The sequence below is a fragment of the Aphis gossypii genome, chromosome 2 (assembly GCF_020184175.1).
Source record: "Aphis gossypii isolate Hap1 chromosome 2, ASM2018417v2, whole genome shotgun sequence".
Taxonomy (NCBI): domain Eukaryota; kingdom Metazoa; phylum Arthropoda; class Insecta; order Hemiptera; family Aphididae; genus Aphis; species Aphis gossypii.
The window spans coordinates 87,468,877-87,487,392 of record NC_065531.1 but is presented as its reverse complement, the minus strand read 5'-3'; the positions used below and the strand labels follow the sequence as shown (position 1 = coordinate 87,487,392).

Genomic DNA, 18,516 nt, shown 5'->3' with positions numbered 1-18,516 from the left:
ACTTATAATCAAGGTATATGTTATAGCTACTCAATAATGAAATGGTGTGATATGTATATATACCTATATTTATATCTTCGTATTCTCGTTTCATATCTCCTTTGAAGTCGTAATTATAGTATGCAACACAATCGATTGAATCTAATAATTATATAATAATACTATAATTTCCTTCGAATAAGTTAGTAACAAATGTAATAGAAAATGTTATTTTTTATTGAGATATTTACTTAGGTAGTGAACTTAAATCGTCTTACATTCCATTTTGTACCAAGAATGCCAGAACACGTAAATCACAACATGTTTAAAATTTCTAGGTCAATTTATTTTTATTATATATTCCTATATGTTATTAAATGTAAAAAATACTTTAAAGCAAATAAAACTAAACTGACGCTTAAAAAAAACTCATCTATATTTTTTTTACTACAATACTTTTGACTACCTATTTCAGAGTTTAGGATTGACCGTTTTGCCATTCCTCCCCGCTTCGAACATGTTCTTTCCTGTAGGATTCGTGGTAGCAGAACGTGTTTTGTACATGCCATCAATGGGATTTTGTATGCTTGTTGCTTATGGTTTGGGACTCATCATCGATAAATGGTAAGAGACTGATAGATTCATTACGATCGATTAGCTCACTAATGTTTTGTTCTGCAGCAAATCCCGATTGGTTTTGATAGCGGTCGCTGTTATTATGGTCATCCACGTAATGAAAACCTACACAAGAAACTGGGACTGGTCGTCGGAGTACGCGATATTTACATCTGGGTTGAAAGTGAATAAGTTAAATGCCAAACTGTACAACAACGTTGGACACGCCTTGGAGGCCGAAAACCGATTCCAAGAAGCTCTTGCGTACTTTCACAAAGCCGTCAGGTGAGTTTCAAATGGCTATAATAAAATGTTTCCTAACTGAGAGAATGATTTTTGAAATTTAAACTATTCATAAAAAAATTTCGGAATTTTAAATTGTATTCAATTAATAACGGATAAATATAAAATTAAAATTAACAATATTATGTTACAACAATATTAAATAAATCATATGTGTCTCACACATAGGATCCGTATGTTGTTATATTTATTGTTCAATCATTTTTCATTTCCGTATTGGTGGTTTGATATCAAATTAAATTATTTTATTAAAGCAAAAAATTATGTCCTCATAAATTAATTTAAAAATCTATTGATTTATGCAAAGCAAATAATTTCCGAAAAGCTCTTGAATTATATCTATAATTATAAAATACATCATATCTATAAATAAATAATAATATGAATAATACTAATTTAATATCACTAATTAATAATATAATATTTTTACACTTCTAACATAACATAAACATAGTATAATTATGTTTTCTAAACAAAAAAACTATTATGAAAATTAAACTTGTTCTCTTCAGTAAAAAAATGAGTAGTCAATTAAAAATTCTACTTTAAATAATGAAATTGTTTTAAAAATATTAAGCCAATTTTTCACAAACCATCATTATTTATTTATACAGTGTTAGAATCACTGCTATCACAATTACGTCGATTTTACGTTAGAACGTGATGAAATATTTTCCTCTTTTTTCAGTGTACAACACGATGACATTGGCGCTCACATAAATGTCGGCCGTACGTACAACCATCTAAAAATGTACAAGGAAGCCGAAAACGCTTACTTAGAGGTAAGTAACATAGTATATAGAGAACTCATTAGTTAAAATCTAAGACTAATATTTACTTCTGTATTTATTTACAGGCAAAATCATTGCTCCCTAAAGCCAAACCGGGTGAGTCGTACCAAGCCCGTATAGCTCCTAACCATCTAAACGTCCTTCTGAACTTAGCAAATCTAATTGCTAAAAACCAGACTCGTCTGGAAGAAGCGGACATGCTTTATCGGCAAGCTATCAGCATGCGGTCTGATTATACACAAGCGTATATAAACCGCGGCGACGTTTTGCTCAAGCTTAACCGAACAAAAGAAGCGCAAGAAGTGTACGAACGAGCTTTATTCTATGATACCGACAACCCAGATATTTACTACAATGTGAGTATCTATCATAAACCTGTGTAAGCAAACCTTTTTACAAAATATATCTGCTGATTCTATTTCAGCTGGGCGTCGTGTTATTGGAACAGGGTAAACATTCACAGGCATTGGCTTATTTAGATAAAGCTCTTGAATTTGATCCAGACCACGAACAGGCATTGCTCAACTCAGCTATACTACTCCAAGAATTGGGGCAAGCAAACTTAAGAAAACTTGCTGAGAAGAGACTTCTCAGGCTCCTGTCAAATGTACGCATTAATTATTGTAATATTCAAGTGCCGAAGTAATTTTCATATTTTATATTTTGTGATTTTAGGGTCAAAAGAACGAACGCGTGTTTTTCAATCTAGGCATGCTAGCTATGGACGAAGGGGACGTACCAGCGGCGGAACATTGGTTCCGTCAGGCGATCCTCATTAAAGAGGATTTCAGGGCCGCTCTTTTCAACTTGGCTTTATTGTTAGCCGATGATCATAGGCCACTGCAAGCAGCTCCATTCCTCAACCAGCTGGTCAGATTCCATCCAGACCATGTCAAGGCCCTGATATTGCTAGGTGACATATACATTAACAACATCAAAGATCTAGACGCAGCTGAAAACGTAAGTGTTCACTACTAAACCACTCAAATCCCAAGTACTTGACCTTTTTAAATTTCTTTTTTCACCTTTATAGTGTTATCAGAGGATACTGCAACTGGATCCAGACAATACGCAAGGAATGCACAATCTGTGTGTGGTGTACGTTGAACGTGGCCTACTGAAAGAGGCAGAAACTTGCTTACAAAAGGCCCATCTAATGGCACCACATGAAGACTACATTGTCAAACATTTGAAAATTGTGCAAAACCGCTTGCATGCAAAACAGACTCCTAATCAGCTCAATGTAAGTATTATATGCAATATTTTTGTACAAAACGCATAAACATATGTACCTTTTTAAATCAAATTTCGATATACTTTTATATTTATAGGAGGGTCGCCCAGATTCCAAGGAAATCCGAAAAACTGAAAAAGACACAACTCGTCCTGACACCAATTTGAAGTCGGATACGAAACCGTCTACATTATCGTTGTCATGAATGATAAAAATAATTATTTGAAAAAATTATATATTTTTTTTAAAGTTACATACCTAGTCATAACTCACCGTTTTCGTGTTAGTACTTAACTGGATATTTTTACAACCTAATAATGTTTCTAAGACAACAAAGTGACATAATTGCACATTTTAAGTCACAGATTTAACAACCATATAGACATTTGTCCCATACTTAATCTAGTAATCTCATTTGGTGCTACTACTCAATGTCAGTACTTCATCTATAAAATATGCTTCTATACATTTAAACTAAGAGAAAAAGTTACTTAGTAAATCGTAAAATATATTTTTCTCTTGAATTTTTATTTTGAATCGTTCTGAACGAAAATAATTTGTAAAAAAAAAAAATTGTGCTGTGATGTATTTAGTAGGTCATAGTATGATTATAATTTATAATATTATAAAATTAAGACCGTATTAATTCATTTAACTTTTATATTATTTTAATAACAATGCCAAATATTGATGTTCATGTTTGGTCATCATTATTATTAATTATCTTTTGGTTTTGGTTGTAAAACAATATTTTAAAATATTATTTCTACTCGGTTTGTATATTACTTTAATTAAGAACCTACTTAAAAAACAACATCTATTTGTTTGAAATAATAATAACTACTTAATTACATTAAAACTTCATTAAATCATAAGCGTAAGTCTTTTTACACATTTATTTCAGTCCAAAAAGCAGTTATTTGTTTAAAATATACTTATGTATTAGAGTATTTTTATACATCTTGCTTTATTTTCCTTTTCCGCATGAATATAATAAAATGACATTATGTTAATCAATAGAAAAGAAATTTAAATAACAGTTATTTAATACAATTAATTTAAAAAATTTAATCTCAAAAATCAGTATTATATTTTCGTGTAATTATAAGTTAATAATAATAAGTATTTGATAAAATTGTCATAATTTTTCATATGTTTTTTTTTTGTATTTGCGGACAATCAATGTGATTTTTTTTATAATTATTATTGTTATAATTTTTGACAATTTTAAGCATTCTTACTTTGTACCTGGACCCACAAGTTCTTTTAAACAAATTAAATGAAAACATGTTCTTCTGACCATGGACAATTTTAACTTCTAAAAGTAATATTTTATACGAAACATAATTTGTTCTTTTTTTCAAATACTTATATGTAAAAACAACTGTGTATGGTCTAAAAAATGCTAGCTGTTAATGTATTTTATAATATTATATGTGTAAAATAATTATAGATGTTTACCAGAGGTAATATTGAAGATAAATATTGCTTTTTGATGTGATTTTTTATTTTATGTTTTATAAGAAAAATAAAAATTTTTAAATGTTTTAAACAATATGAAAGTTGTGTTATATTTTTTTATTATTGTTATATAATATGAAACCTTACTTAAGTAAAAACTATAGCAAAAATATGTGTCTCCTATTGATCATTGAATATTATAGGTATTATGCAATATTATTTAGTGATTTGACAATAGCGTGATGCTTAAAGGTGCTCAACAGTCAAAAATGTACTGACCTAGGATATCGAGACTTACCCAGATGGACAACGGTTAGTAGTTGGCAGATAGCTGTTATTTATTATAATTAATAATTCGATGAATTTCTGCCATATGGCTGTAGAAAAAATACACTGGATAATATTGAGATAGTTAAAAATAAATGTGGCCTATTAAATAAAAAAAACTATATAGGTACATTTTTTTTAAATCATATATTATATTTTGTTTTTATTAAATGTAAAATATAAATTATTTTGTTTAGAAATTAATAAGTCAAAGGCAATCGCCAATAGGTATGTTCCATAAAATTTTAAAACTGTTTAAGTAATTTTTCCGGGTTAATTTTTTTTTTTTTTTTAGTCCTCCAATTCCTCCAATAATTTATTAGGTAATTAAAATATCTTAATTACGGGTAAAATAAAATTAATAATAGAAAAACTGTGGTAAATATCTTAAATGCTTATTGTTTAAACTACATATTTTTGTTCTTAATTATTTGTAATTAACAAGTATAAATGTTTTTAGTTTGTATTTAACGTTAAGAGAGTGTAAAGAAGGAAATTTTGTGGCTGTATACCTGGAGTATAACTGTACACAGAGGCACATGAGGTATTTAATTCCAATTTAAATGATTGCGGTGCTAGAAATTATTTACCATTGTCCATTAGGTATTAAAAAATTTATCAACAAATAAACAAATAATATACTAAAAACAGTCACATATAACACATATATTTTCAAATGTTTCAAACAATTAAAACAAACGTAAATTTTCAAAAAGAATAATTATTAATTATATACTTCCTTAAAAATAAATAATAATTTATTTAATTATTATCTACCTAAATGCATACTCTAAATTTCAATAATTATCAGTGTTCAGTTGTTGGCTAATAATAAATATTATATTTTCACACTTATGTCGTCAAAAATAAGTATTACTTATACTAAACAACCATGAATATATTTATTTTAGTATTTTATAATTTTTTTTTTTAACAATCTTAAAATTTAACCGTACTTACACTATTTAAATAACTGAGATTTAAGTAAACAGCATTTTTAACTGACCAAACTCTAGATAAAAACAATGTCTCAAGTAAAAGAATGTTTACAAACACAATCATTTGAAGTACGAAAATACAATATTTTAATAATAACGTTGTAATGCAGTGTTACAATGTAAATTAGTATATGTAATAGGTATGTGGTTATGGTATATTATTAACAAATTAACATAACTACTTAATAGTGTTCAATACTGCCTAATGCCGTTCCTAAAGCTTGTTTACAAAAAGTTGAAAAAAAAACTTGTAGATTTGAAAATATAAAGGCTTGCCAAACTCTAAAGGTAACAAACATATTAAAATTACATAATTGTGTTAAGTTATAGATAGTAGATCACTGTAATATGTTTTTGATTAACAGGATACTTAACAATTAACCAATTTATACAATAATTCTACTTATTATAACAAAAATAAAAGTATATACATTTCTGTTTAAAAATCAAAAGTTTGATTAAGTGTAAGCCAAGAAAAAAAAATAAAAGAAAAATGTTGGAATAATTATTATTCATTCATGATGCATCTCCCTGTTTTTATACATAAACTTGATTCGCAAGAAGAGCAATTGAGTTAAATTAATAATTGGGCAATCGCCAATTCACTTTAATCTATTAAAAAATCGACAAACGTCTACATTTTATTAACGCTGATCCAACTTGTACTATATTTGGATGATTACAAAAAGCAAAAAAATACATAAATTTAAAATTAAATAAAGTATATTTTAATGTTTTGATGAACTGAGTGGAATATTACAAGAGAACTCCGTAAGATGTAGGTAAACTTACCTACTCCGCAGTCCGCACGTCTATACTTTACGTCTATAAAAGTTATAAGTATTATAACTACCTATAAGCTACCTGTCCAAAATTTAATTTTGATGAATTGAATAATATTTTACTTCGAAATATTAAATTGAAAATGTATTTAATGGCATTCAAAAGAGTAAAAACTAAAATGTATTATTGTTTTTCTAAAATTATTGTTAGTAATGACTTAAAATTACGTAAAATAAATACTTTTAAAAATGTTAGTGTTTTCTGAAATATATTTAGTATATCTTACATTAAATAGATTACCCCATGTATATATTAGTTTATTATTATTTTTTTTTTTTTTGTGAAGAAATTGTTTACAACCCTTTATTTTTATGCTTACAATAATAATATGTTAAGTTAAATTATGTACATAAGTACCATGAATATGAGAAGGAACACAATATAATAGTATACGTAATACACTGTAGACTGTAGGTATAATACAATAGATATTCTTTGCTGGGAGTCATTCATACGATTATATAACTTTAAGTCCATTATTATATTATTTAGATAGCGACTATTATAGGTAATTTATGTATGTATATCCATTAAATTTATATCTTTATGAGTACCAAGGTACTAAAAAATGAAATGTGGGACATTTCCCATTCACAAAAACAAAATGTACCTATATATTACATTTAATATATGAGTACTTCTAACTCCAAATAATGATAATATAATATAAATACTTACCCTGAGGCCTGAAACGTTATAGATGAAATTTGGCTGCATTTATAAATCTATACATCTATAAAATGTATGACTGATCTATATACAATTAGTTTTGTTTTAATCGACGTGCTGTACAATATATAATTGTAAATCAAGAGCTATTGCTTAATTATACGATTATTGATTTTCAGAATCAATTCAAATATATACAGCCGAGTCGAAGGGAATCTTGCAAACCAACCTTGGTAAGTATACATATTTTAAAACTATATATTTGTTGTAAATAAAATTATTATAGCTTAATTCAAAATAAAAATATCAATAAAAGACTCCAGATTTATCTATAAATAAGAAACGCACCTTTAAATTTCATAAAGGCCAGTTCATCCTAATTTTAAAAATAACGGATTAAAATTAATTATGAGAATACAAAGTTTGCAGTTCTATGTTTGTTAGATGTAGACAACACATAGGAGTGTGTCGTCTTTTTAACATTTTATCTACAGGACAAGGCATTTTTCTTAAGTATAATCTTCTACATATATTTTTCAATTGAATGTAATCTTGAATAGTATATATTATATACCTACTATAATACCTGTACGTCATGTATTTATGAAATATAAATAGGTAATTGAAAGTTTACGACTATTGTTTCTTACGTGTTTTCTCTTTAAGTGTTTGGTACCTATTGCATTTTGAACAATAGGAACTTTCTTCAGCTTAAAATGTATCACATAATTTAGCTTCATATTATATTCACTTTACTATATAAGAAGTTTAACAATCAACCATATTAAATTAATAACATAAATAAGATAGTATTATAGTATATTAATGTTTTCTATTTATAATTTTTGTTTGGATTATTAATTGATATTCTAATTTATATCATCAATTAGTTTTAAATTTATTTATTTATTTCATTGTATTAGATTTTTATATTCTCATATCATAGATGAATAAGTTGAATGTAAAGAATTATATTAATATTTTACTTTATTACATTGATTATATTATTATTAACACGTAATCAAATAGTTTAGGGTTTGTATACCTACTAAAACTATACTTGAAAACTACTTTTAGTTCGTTATTTATTTATTTTATGATTGTATTTGTATAATATTATACAATTATACAGAAATCGAACGTGAGTGATGTACCATTTACTGATGACTCTGTATACAATCATTCATATTACCATCACGATGTGTGTGAAAATCGGACAGAGCCCGTTGTACATAAAGACCATTTAGTCATGGCTGGAAAATTTCAAGATCAAACGTCTCAAAGGGTTAGTGAAATATTTTGTTTGGTATTGTTTTAAGCTTAACAATTACGTTTTATATTATGTTTAGGACTCAACATTTGTCAAATTTGCATGTTTCTTATAGCTTACAATTATACGTGAATTATATATATATATATATATATTTTTAATCAAAATTGTAAAAATTGAATAATTACTATTGGTACATTAAAACGTAATTATACGTAAAAAACGTATTAAAGACCATTGCTGCCTTCAACAGGTCTCCCCGTCTCTCTCTATTGTAAGTCAACTCATAAATCACATTCGTAATGAGTTGACATGTATATTTCTGAGTATAATTTGTGCCCGGTGTGATATCTAAAATAGCGATGTAAAATTTTGTTTCTAAGGTCTGTTCGAAAAAGTATTATCTATGTTTATTTATTTTTTATTATTTAAATTTGTGTAAATACAGGTCCTGAAAGATGCAAAAAGAGTTATTAATATATAAGTAAAGCAACTTTTTATTATTAGCAGTTTATTATTGTAAATTTATAACTTATTATAAAATAAATGTATACAAGAATTTCAACTATCCACAGTTTTAAAAGCACTAATATATAAACTAATATAAAAAAAATTATAATTTTCTGGCACAAATCTTTAATATCTTATCCGACTACGACTGTCACAGATGAGTTACCCAGTACAATGCGTATCAATGGTACAGAAAGTCGTGCCCAAAAACAATTGTCTAGGAGGCCAAGGACCGATGCGGATGATGACTACCCAGAAACACGATTATTACGGACCGTGCAACTACGACGGTTTCGGACGTAGCAAGAAAATTGTACAGTCTGACAGCCTCGTGATCAATTCTGACTGTCCGATGGTGGGGCTCACCACAAATTCTTGTTCTTACCAACCCGTGTATGGAAAGCGGCAGAAAAATTTTAAACCAAACCAATGGTAAGCACACCCACAATATTTAAAGAAATGCTAGAATTCAGGTCTCATAAAGAGTCACAAATTTGCGGAAATCAAGGAAGGAGGGAGTATAGAGAATTTTTTTGAGGTACCTAATGACTAATCCAAAGACTATATATTATATAGTCACTATTTTTATCTATTTTTTTCTGTTTTTATTATAATATTGACAGTTCTATTGAAATTTTTTATCAATAATATAAATGTTATAAAAAGTAGATTGGTATTTCAAAAAATAATTTTAAGTTAATATTTATGTTTACAATAAATTATTTTCGAACAGGTCACACAATTACCCGGGTTTTACGAATCCTAAGAAACATTCTGGGTACCTACCTACTGGGTGTATACGAAAACTCATTTTTATTATTTCAATATTTGCATTTATTTAATACCTATTTATTAACTGTTTAACATAATATAGTTATACCACTCCGTTGGAAAAAATGGACCTAAACACAACTAACAGATCTAGCTACAAAAAAATAGAAAAACAGGAAAAAATCCAAACGCCATGGGCTGCAAAACTAAGCTATTGTAAACCGAATAATACTACAAATTACTGTACGATGTATAACTACAGGTACAATCTTTTTAATAATTTCTTATAGGTATTATTATTATACACGAAAATACAACTTACTAAAAAAAACCGCAAAATGTAATGTGAATTAACTCATTAATTACATAACATTTAACATCTTTTTTAAACAAAATTCAATAAATTTAAATAAAAATCGATTTACATTATAATTTACTAATATTAAGTAAGCAAAACTAATATTGGTGTTTAATATATATGTGCTCAATGAATATCAAAATTCAAAATAATAAAAAAAACACATTTATCATATAATTTGATTTAATCTTGACTTTAAATACTTATGAGAAGTACTTTAATTAATATCATAAAATCATTATTTTTGACAATATTCACAGTTACAAGGAACCAGGTGCGTACACGTATAAGGATAATTGTGGTGATACAGCTAATCTCAATGTGGACAGTAATTTAGGTAAGATAATATTGTAATAATTCTACTAACAAAATTTAGCTGTAAAATACCTATAAATTAACACCACACTTTTCTTTTTACTAGCCAAAAACTGTTGTCCGTTAACCTGCCTGGCTGATAATGTTGATAGCGAACTTAAATCAAAATTTACAAAAGCCCATCACTTCGATGATTAGTCATTTAAGCCACTACAGCCAGTTTACTATGCAGTAATATACAAATTGTCTTATAAAAATTATTAAATATCTCATCGTGACAAGTGTTACTAGGTATGTAACAGACGGTTGCCGGGTTTCATAGATCGCAAGTTGACTTCAATAACACTTTTCATTGGAAAACATTTTTTAAAAATACAGATAGCAAATATTACGTAAATCAATTGTGATATTAAAAATTTAAATAAATTAACAAGTTATTAATTTTATTTTTTTACGAAATAATGTTATTAGATACGTATATACTATATAAGTATGTTGACCACTGACTATAACAATGAAATAGTAACAACTAAAAGTACTAAAACACTAATGCACACTGCACAGTAGTAACTTTTTATAAGTAGTATAATTAGTATCTAAATATTTATCAATAATCATAGTTAATTATCCTATATTTTGGATAATTAACTACCTACTACTAAATGAATTAGTTAATTCATTTGAATACTTGATAGTTAATTACAAATATATATTTTAATCATACTTTTTATACTTTCAACTTTTAATTATCATTTTTTATAATCTTTCATGTGGACGATAATTTTATTTAACGTGAATACATATAATACCTATGAGTATTTCATTTCATAAGACTACATTATAGCCATATACACTATACAGCGTGTTCACCAATTTAAGAAACACTGAATTTCTCGGCTGGATTATATTGGAATAAATCGATTTTTTTACAAGCTGGCGTTATATAAATACACATTTAAAGATACATTTCAAAATGTTTATAATTTCGGTCTGAGTATGCACATTAAAAATGATTTTTTTTTTTTATAGCAACGCCATATTCGGAAACGCCTATTTTTTTAAGTAATTTTAATGCATCAACTGTGGTTCTAAATTCAAAATTGACTGAACACGCCACTTCAATTTTAATAAATAATAAATTTTTTTACTAATCTTAAAAATGCATAAAACCATTTATAGATAGGTAGTTATTTATTATTGGTTACTTTTTGAATATTTTTACGTATTTTTTTTTTTTTTTAATAAATAATTTTATACTTATGTTAGTCTTGTTTATAAGTTTATAACACGTGTACCTATAAAAAAAAAAAAATACGTAAAATATTCAAAATATATAAATATAATATAATTTTGTATTATATATTTATAATTAGAGATAGGATATTAATGACCTTTGCATTTGCATTTGATGCAGTATCCTTGAAATCTATTGACACGCAACCAAACAGATAATATTTCTTATCACTAGGTAGTACGAAAAAGTCACCTATTTAGCTAATAGGCTATTATACCACGGGACACGAACTTACTGACTTACAAAAAAAAAAATAGATGTATTTGATAACCCATTATCTGTGTCACACACAAAGGAACCGGGTAGTCTAAATAAAATACATTTTTAAATTTCATTTTTCTAAATTACAATCTGAACTTATATATTTTAAGAATTTAATATTTAGAAATATTAATTAATTTATTGAAAAGTTTAGAAGTAATAAATAATTAAACCATTCCAAGGTTTTGTTTTATAAACAATTTAACTTAGAGACAAATATAAGAATTGTCATTCACTCATTTTTAGCGATTTCCACATAACCACTAGAAACTAGGTATGTATGGGCAGGGAGATAGTTAATATACTTGATACCATCATGTTCCAACAAAAAATGATTATAGACGTTTTTTATCAGACAATGAATGTAACAATAATACATTTTCTTTTAATTAATCAAGTAAATATTAAGACTAACAAACTAATCAAAAGGTAAAAAAAATTATAATTTAATTTCTATAGTCGTGAGAAATACTTTTAAATTATTATGTATATTTATTTTCAAAAGTTATGTAATATTTATACTCTAGTCTATACCAGGGGTTAGCAACTAGTTTTTAAAAGGGTTTGAATGATTTTATAGTAAATCATTGAAATCCAGAAAACTTTTGTTTTCATTTATTTATTTACCAAATTATCTGTGCCTATACTAAGAAAAAAAATAGTATTAAAATAAGATATTGATGGGTAATTTATTTTAATTTTCTTTTCAGTGATTTGTTAATTTCCAACCACTCCTATTTCTATGAATTATGAGTAATGACAAAATCATAACTCATGATCAATTATTACTTTTGTTAATAATTTGTTTGAATCAGGACAATCATGTCTATATTTTAATACTTAATAAGCTGTTGGGTAACTCATTTTAACACAATAATTTTAAAACTTAAATATCTAATTCAATATATATTGCTTTTATTTTTCAACTTCAAATTTCAACATATGGTTCTATGCAACTATACAAGTAAATGTTAGCCATATAATATGATATAAATAAAAAAATTATAAAAAAATAATTCAGCAGAGATGAGTTTCATAGGAAAAACCAATTTAGCAGTGAAAAGGTTAAACAATTTAAAAAGCCATAAAAAAAGAAAAGAAATTTAAAAATAGACTTTAAGGCAATTACATTTTTAAAACAAAATGTACGCCATGGTTTAATATTAAAAATTTAATGAATATTTGTCCACAGAAATATAAAAACTAATAAGTCTTTACAAACATATACATTTTCAGAGTTTTAGATTTATGAAAATAAAGATGCACTTAGCAAGAAACAATATTTTTAGAAAATTATCTGTTGACCAGAATAAAAGTTCAGTCAAAAAAGCGACGTTTTTCTAACTTGAACTAACAACTAATACCTAATATCACAATTTTGTAAAATAAACAAATACAATTGCAAAAAATAAATAAATTAATTAAATAACAAAAGTTTTACTATGCTAGTGGTAAGCCTTGTACCCACGAACTTAGGTCAGAAACTGTAGTATTGAGTGGTTCGTCTTCACGTTTACATACAATCAACATTTCAGCAGCTGCACGCCCAGACAAATATGCTCCATGAACGGTAGAATAAAAATTTGGATGAGTATGTTCCCCAGCAAATGTTATAATAGGCTATGAACAAAACATGTGTATGAGTAATTATTAAAACACATAACTGATTTTTGTTACTTACAATCTTATTATTATTGACATACATTGGCCTTGCAATGTGTTCAATATCTAACTGACTAGAGCCAACTCCAATAGCAGTATATGAACCGAGACTGAATTCATTAGCTTTCCATTGAGTGCTACAATAAAAATATTTACAACAAAACTAAATAAGTATTCAGAGTATTCTACTATTTAGTTATAAAAACAATTTAAATACTTACCAAATACATTTAGATGGATATGGTATACAAGGGTCATTTAAAAAACGTCTCAATACTTCTGTACACTTGTCTCCTATTATTTTATCATCCAATTTCTCCATAATTTCAGCTTCATTGCCAGATAACCAACCAAGCAATAGTGTATCATTTACTTTTGAAAAGCTATATATTTTTTCAGTCCAATCCCCGATTTCATCATTTTCCCATAATAAAAGTATCTCATCTGTATCTTGACTCAAAAACGGTCGATCATAATACAAAAAAATTTTATCCACTACACCATACAATAGTCTACCAATAGATTTTTCTTTGTACTTTGGTAGTTTTGGACAAAAAATATCATTTGATTTAAGTATACCCAATGGCAATGTGCATATAATACTATCAGCTTCATAAATCTTATCATTACAATAAACGTACACAGTTTCATTGGTGACATCCTCTCCACCTACTTCAATCACAGTCTTATCAGAATCTTCAGAATCTGTACCATTGTCAATGCCTGATGGCCATTTGATTTTTGTCACTTGAGAATTCATTTTTATACAATCAGGTGGTAACTTGTTATGTATTGGATCTAAAATACTGCTGTAACCACTAGGCAGTGCAATGTTACCACCCTGCAGTTCTTTGTAACTACCTAACTCAACTAAATCAATATCAGCCATATTGTTACATCCAGTAATACAAGTTTCTCGCTTCAGTAGACAGTTAAAAATTAATCGCTGTAATTTACGAACATTATTATTTTGTACTTTTTCCAAATAAATTGCAATTTCGAGCTGTACATGTTCTCCAACACTGTGAATCCCAGGTGGTGGATCAAATGCGCCCGTAAAGTAATCTTCACATCGCCGCAAAAAACACATATATGCTTCATATGTTTCCTAATAATCAAATATTATTAAAAAAAATAAAAATTATAAATAAATGGAATAGTGACAAATGTATATTTTAGTTATCTCTTAAATCTTAGGTGATCCTTTTACAATCATATTAATTTTTGAATCTCTATAAATATTACTTACTGAATATCCAAAGTAATTAATTGTACTAAGTGTAAATCTTATGAAAAAAGAAAATCATAGTTACATTTTATGGCTGTATAACTTTTATTGTCTTTAATATTTACAATATTTTTCCTACCAACATTTTTTGGTTAAAGAGAACTGACCCAAACCTAAATTTGCTGTTAGAATAAAATAGTTAAATAAATATTTAAACTTACTTGTAATAATTGAATAGGAACCTTAGTTCCATCCATTGCGGTTGCAATAATACTGGGTAATTTCGGACGATGAGTAATATCCACTAGACCGTTAGCCAAAGCTAATTCATACATAGGATTGCCTAATACGCCATGAATCCAGTGAGCCCCAAGTTCAATTTGTTGACCATCTATAAATCACTCATATATACAAATATTTAAGTAAAAGTAATAAACTTTCATACTTATTTTAGCAGAACATATTCGACCACCAATACGGTTTTGTGCTTCCAATACAATAAAATCATTCATATCATGTTGTGACAAATGTGTGGCTGCTGCAAGACCTGCAATGCCAGCACCAATAATAATAACTTTGTGCTTTGAAACATCTGGCAACGGCTCGCCCATAATAATCAGTCTTTGTAAATAATCTATAAAAAAAAAAATGATATGATTACAATTCAAAACTCAAAACAATAATAACAAAATAATGATAGGTAGGTAGGTAGGATAGGTTGTATATTACAAAAATTGTTTTATCTGGATAAAAATCATTATTTTAATTGACTTTATATTATTTACAAAAACCTTAATTTACAGTTATTTATTACTATTTAAACATAAGTTATACTACTTAGTTGAAATCTTTGATTTCGTCAAGCATTCAAACACAAATAAATTATTAAAACACGACATTTATTTACGTTATTATGATATAAATGAGAGAAACAATCAGGAAAAATTATAAAAAAATTTCAAAAACTACAAAAGCATATTATCCTACAAAGATTTTAAATATAACTGTATTCACATACTTCATTAAAAATCTCTAAAGGTATAGTTATGCTACTTGGTCATTAAAATAACTAGAAATATAAAATTCTTATGTCGGTACTACTGTTAAGTATTTGTTTCTTACATTTAGCAATTCAATTCATAATACTTAACAAATTAATTAATATGATTGTTTCAAACATTTATTTATGAAACATCTTAAATTTAGTAGCTAAGCTTCATCAACATTTATATCAGATATTTTGTTATTTTTATTGTTGGAAACCATAACCCATAACATTAAAAAAGTATGAAACCTATCCCCATTCAGTGAATTCCACAAACAAATTTCAATAACATTTAAAATAAAAAATAAATCTTAGCAGGCCATCTAGTCTTAAAACAAATATTTAATCAATAAACAATATAAAAATTCTCAAATTATTTCAATAACAGTTTAAGGCAGGGATTGGCAACCCGCAGGCAACTTTATATAGCCTGCAAATACAATTTAATATTAGTATAAAAATATAGGTAGAATACCAAATCATGTTAGTTGGTAAAAAAATTTAAACTGTAAATAAAATAAGATGTATGGACCATGAAATTATTTTTTTTTATATTTTTTGGCTCTTGACACCAAAAAGGTAGCCGACCCTTGATTTAAAGCATTACCTAAGTTGAACAAATCATAAAAAGATACTCATTATAAAATATTAATTGTTGATAGATATTACTATAAAGCTTATACTTCATTAAAACATTAAAGCAGTAAACAGTAATTTTTGCACACTGTTTTCTCAATAAACAATTTTGTAAATGTGTTTACTATCAATATCAACAATAACTTGTTGAAGATTTTTATTGTCATCAAAATTATTTTTGTCTATATACAAACTAGGTTATGATTTTCAATTGTATTCTAACATAAAAAAAAAAGTAATAGTTCTAGTGGTAAACTATTCATACTTTATAATACCAACATTATCAAAACTATCAAAATTAGTAGGTTACACATTGCTAGATCTAAATATATTTGATTTTTCTATAAACCTATTCTATCTCTGTGCTCAAAAACTTTATCCATCATAATAGTAGGTATTAATGTATTATAAATATTAAGCATTATTTATACAATGCTTAGGTAAATTTTTGAAATGAATCAATTATTTAAAGTATATAAACCATAATTGGTTAACTTAGTATTTTTTTTCAAACTAATATCATTAAATTCACTAATTGAACTTAAAATTAGAATAGTTTGTAAAAATGTCTATTAAATAAATACAATATGTTTATGTATACATATTTATATAAAATTAAGAATCTGTTTTAAATAAAACTGCAGGAAAACTCAGGTCATGGTCTAGTAGTAAAGAAAAATAGTAAATAATATTTAGAATTAAAGAACATATTATATTATAAAACATTGCAATAGATATTGATGCATTCACCGCCCATACAATACATAATTCAAACTATTCTAACTAAATTCCTAATCTCTCTTTTAGTTGGTATTCACAAAAGCATAAGAATTTATAAAATATAAATCTTGAAGTACTTACTAGTTATTTAGTATCTAGAGATTCAGCAATCATGCTATAAAATGTCTTGGCCAACCTTGACTAGGTATATGGTTTTTGGTCATGTTGTGTGGGATAAAGGGATAAATGCCAAGCTAGCTAGAATAGCTATGGACTACACATACAAAAACATTTGATTAAAGTTTAAAAAAATATCTAGCACTATTTTGAATGTAGTTAATGAAAAAAAAACAAAGCAAAATCGTAAATGATAAGAGTTACGTGATAACATCAACCAATATGATAATGGGGTGAAAATGGCAAAATAGAATTTTTGTCTACAAAGTACAAACGATCACACTGTATATTAATTATTAATGTTATTCAGAATTCGGTTCCAAGTGTTCCAACCAATCTCACGAAACAGAGTAATCTCTATTTAAAACTCTGTGCCCCCTTAAATTATATACTATATGACAGTGGCGTATTTACGTGGGAGTCCAGGGGTACTGGACCCCCCAAAGGAAAAAAACCTATACATATTCCTGCAGTATAATTAAGTAATACGTATAGAAATTAGTATTCTTTGTATTCTGGCGACGGTTTCCAAGTTACGGCCACAGATATATAATACGAAAATGTAATTAATTGTATTATATATCTGTGGTTACGGCTAAATATAATGTGTGATAAAGGCAATAGGTATATAGTAATCATAATTTATATAAATTACTTAATTGTGTATAAGTTGTGTACCCCCCCCCCCCAGAAAATTTTTAAAAATACACCACTGCTATAATATGTGTACAATGTACATAATATTATAATACTATAAATTATGATTATATACTATAGTACATGATATATGATCTAAGTGTGCCCCTGTGGCCTGTTTAATTGTAACTTAATAAGATATTAAGGTGTATTAGGTGTAAACATTCACTTGCTAGTTGCTGATACAATCTGTTCGAAAATAATAATGGTTGATAATATCGATGAATAATTTTATAGTTTTTGACGTAGAAATCGTTGAATTCTTCATTGATGGTCATTATTTAATATTTAGTCAATGGTCATATTACTAGTAGCCTAGAACTACGACTAGGTAAAATCACAATAATCCGACC

The 18,516-nt window shown here is 26.9% G+C and overlaps 3 protein-coding genes across 5 annotated transcripts in view; 2 read left to right on the top strand and 1 right to left on the bottom strand.

Annotated features, from left to right (window-relative positions):
- Positions 1–4,477, top strand: part of LOC114119220 (protein O-mannosyl-transferase Tmtc3) — a 50,901-nt gene extending 46,424 nt beyond the window's left edge. For both annotated transcript variants that reach the window (XM_027980720.2, XM_050199409.1), the window contains exons 9-16: positions 455–603; positions 661–879; positions 1,586–1,679; positions 1,754–2,044; positions 2,113–2,295; positions 2,364–2,648; positions 2,722–2,931; positions 3,020–4,477. In XM_027980720.2, the coding sequence (XP_027836521.2) occupies positions 455–603; positions 661–879; positions 1,586–1,679; positions 1,754–2,044; positions 2,113–2,295; positions 2,364–2,648; positions 2,722–2,931; positions 3,020–3,127 (1,539 nt within the window). In that variant the 3' untranslated portion in view covers positions 3,128–4,477. The remainder of the gene's footprint in view (positions 1–454; positions 604–660; positions 880–1,585; positions 1,680–1,753; positions 2,045–2,112; positions 2,296–2,363; positions 2,649–2,721; positions 2,932–3,019) is intronic.
- A 1,117-nt stretch (positions 4,478–5,594) lies between these two features.
- LOC114119622 (uncharacterized) lies at positions 5,595–10,890 on the top strand. Of its 2 annotated transcripts, none has more exons than XM_027981246.2 (9): positions 5,595–5,777; positions 5,898–5,996; positions 7,400–7,453; positions 8,353–8,505; positions 9,158–9,432; positions 9,875–10,033; positions 10,390–10,466; positions 10,551–10,675; positions 10,736–10,890. In XM_027981246.2, the coding sequence occupies exons 1-8, from the start codon at positions 5,736–5,738 to the stop codon at positions 10,640–10,642; spliced, it is 951 nt and encodes a 316-aa protein (XP_027837047.1). In that variant the 5' UTR covers positions 5,595–5,735; the 3' UTR covers positions 10,643–10,675; positions 10,736–10,890. The 2 variants fall into 2 exon arrangements, with proteins under 2 accessions (XP_027837047.1, XP_050055368.1); XM_050199411.1 differs by having other exon boundaries at positions 5,595–5,827.
- A 2,000-nt stretch (positions 10,891–12,890) lies between these two features.
- Positions 12,891–17,646, bottom strand: LOC114119576 (spermine oxidase). Its single transcript, XM_027981168.2, has 6 exons — positions 17,432–17,646; positions 15,335–15,523; positions 15,111–15,280; positions 13,883–14,769; positions 13,681–13,798; positions 12,891–13,619 (listed from the first exon to the last, which is right to left on the bottom strand). Exons 2-6 carry the CDS (start codon positions 15,498–15,500, stop codon positions 13,440–13,442), a joined length of 1,521 nt encoding a protein of 506 aa, XP_027836969.2. The 5' UTR covers positions 15,501–15,523; positions 17,432–17,646; the 3' UTR covers positions 12,891–13,439.
- Between the last annotated feature and the right edge of the window lie 870 nt (positions 17,647–18,516).

Coding starts and splice junctions, on each gene's coding strand:
- LOC114119576 (XM_027981168.2), bottom strand. CDS start 15,500: ATGGGCGAGCCGTTGCCAGATGTTTCAAAGCACAAAGTTATTATTATT. Junction 14,770..15,110: donor TTCCTATTCAATTATTACAA/GTAAGTTTAAAT, acceptor TTTGATTATTAG/GAAACATATGAAGCATATAT. Junction 13,799..13,882: donor TATCCATCTAAATGTATTTG/GTAAGTATTTAA, acceptor TTTTTATTGTAG/CACTCAATGGAAAGCTAATG.
- LOC114119622 (XM_027981246.2), top strand. CDS start 5,736: ATGTCTCAAGTAAAAGAATGTTTACAAACACAATCATTTGAA. Junction 9,433..9,874: donor AATTTTAAACCAAACCAATG/GTAAGCACACCC, acceptor AACATAATATAG/TTATACCACTCCGTTGGAAA. Junction 10,467..10,550: donor CAATGTGGACAGTAATTTAG/GTAAGATAATAT, acceptor TCTTTTTACTAG/CCAAAAACTGTTGTCCGTTA.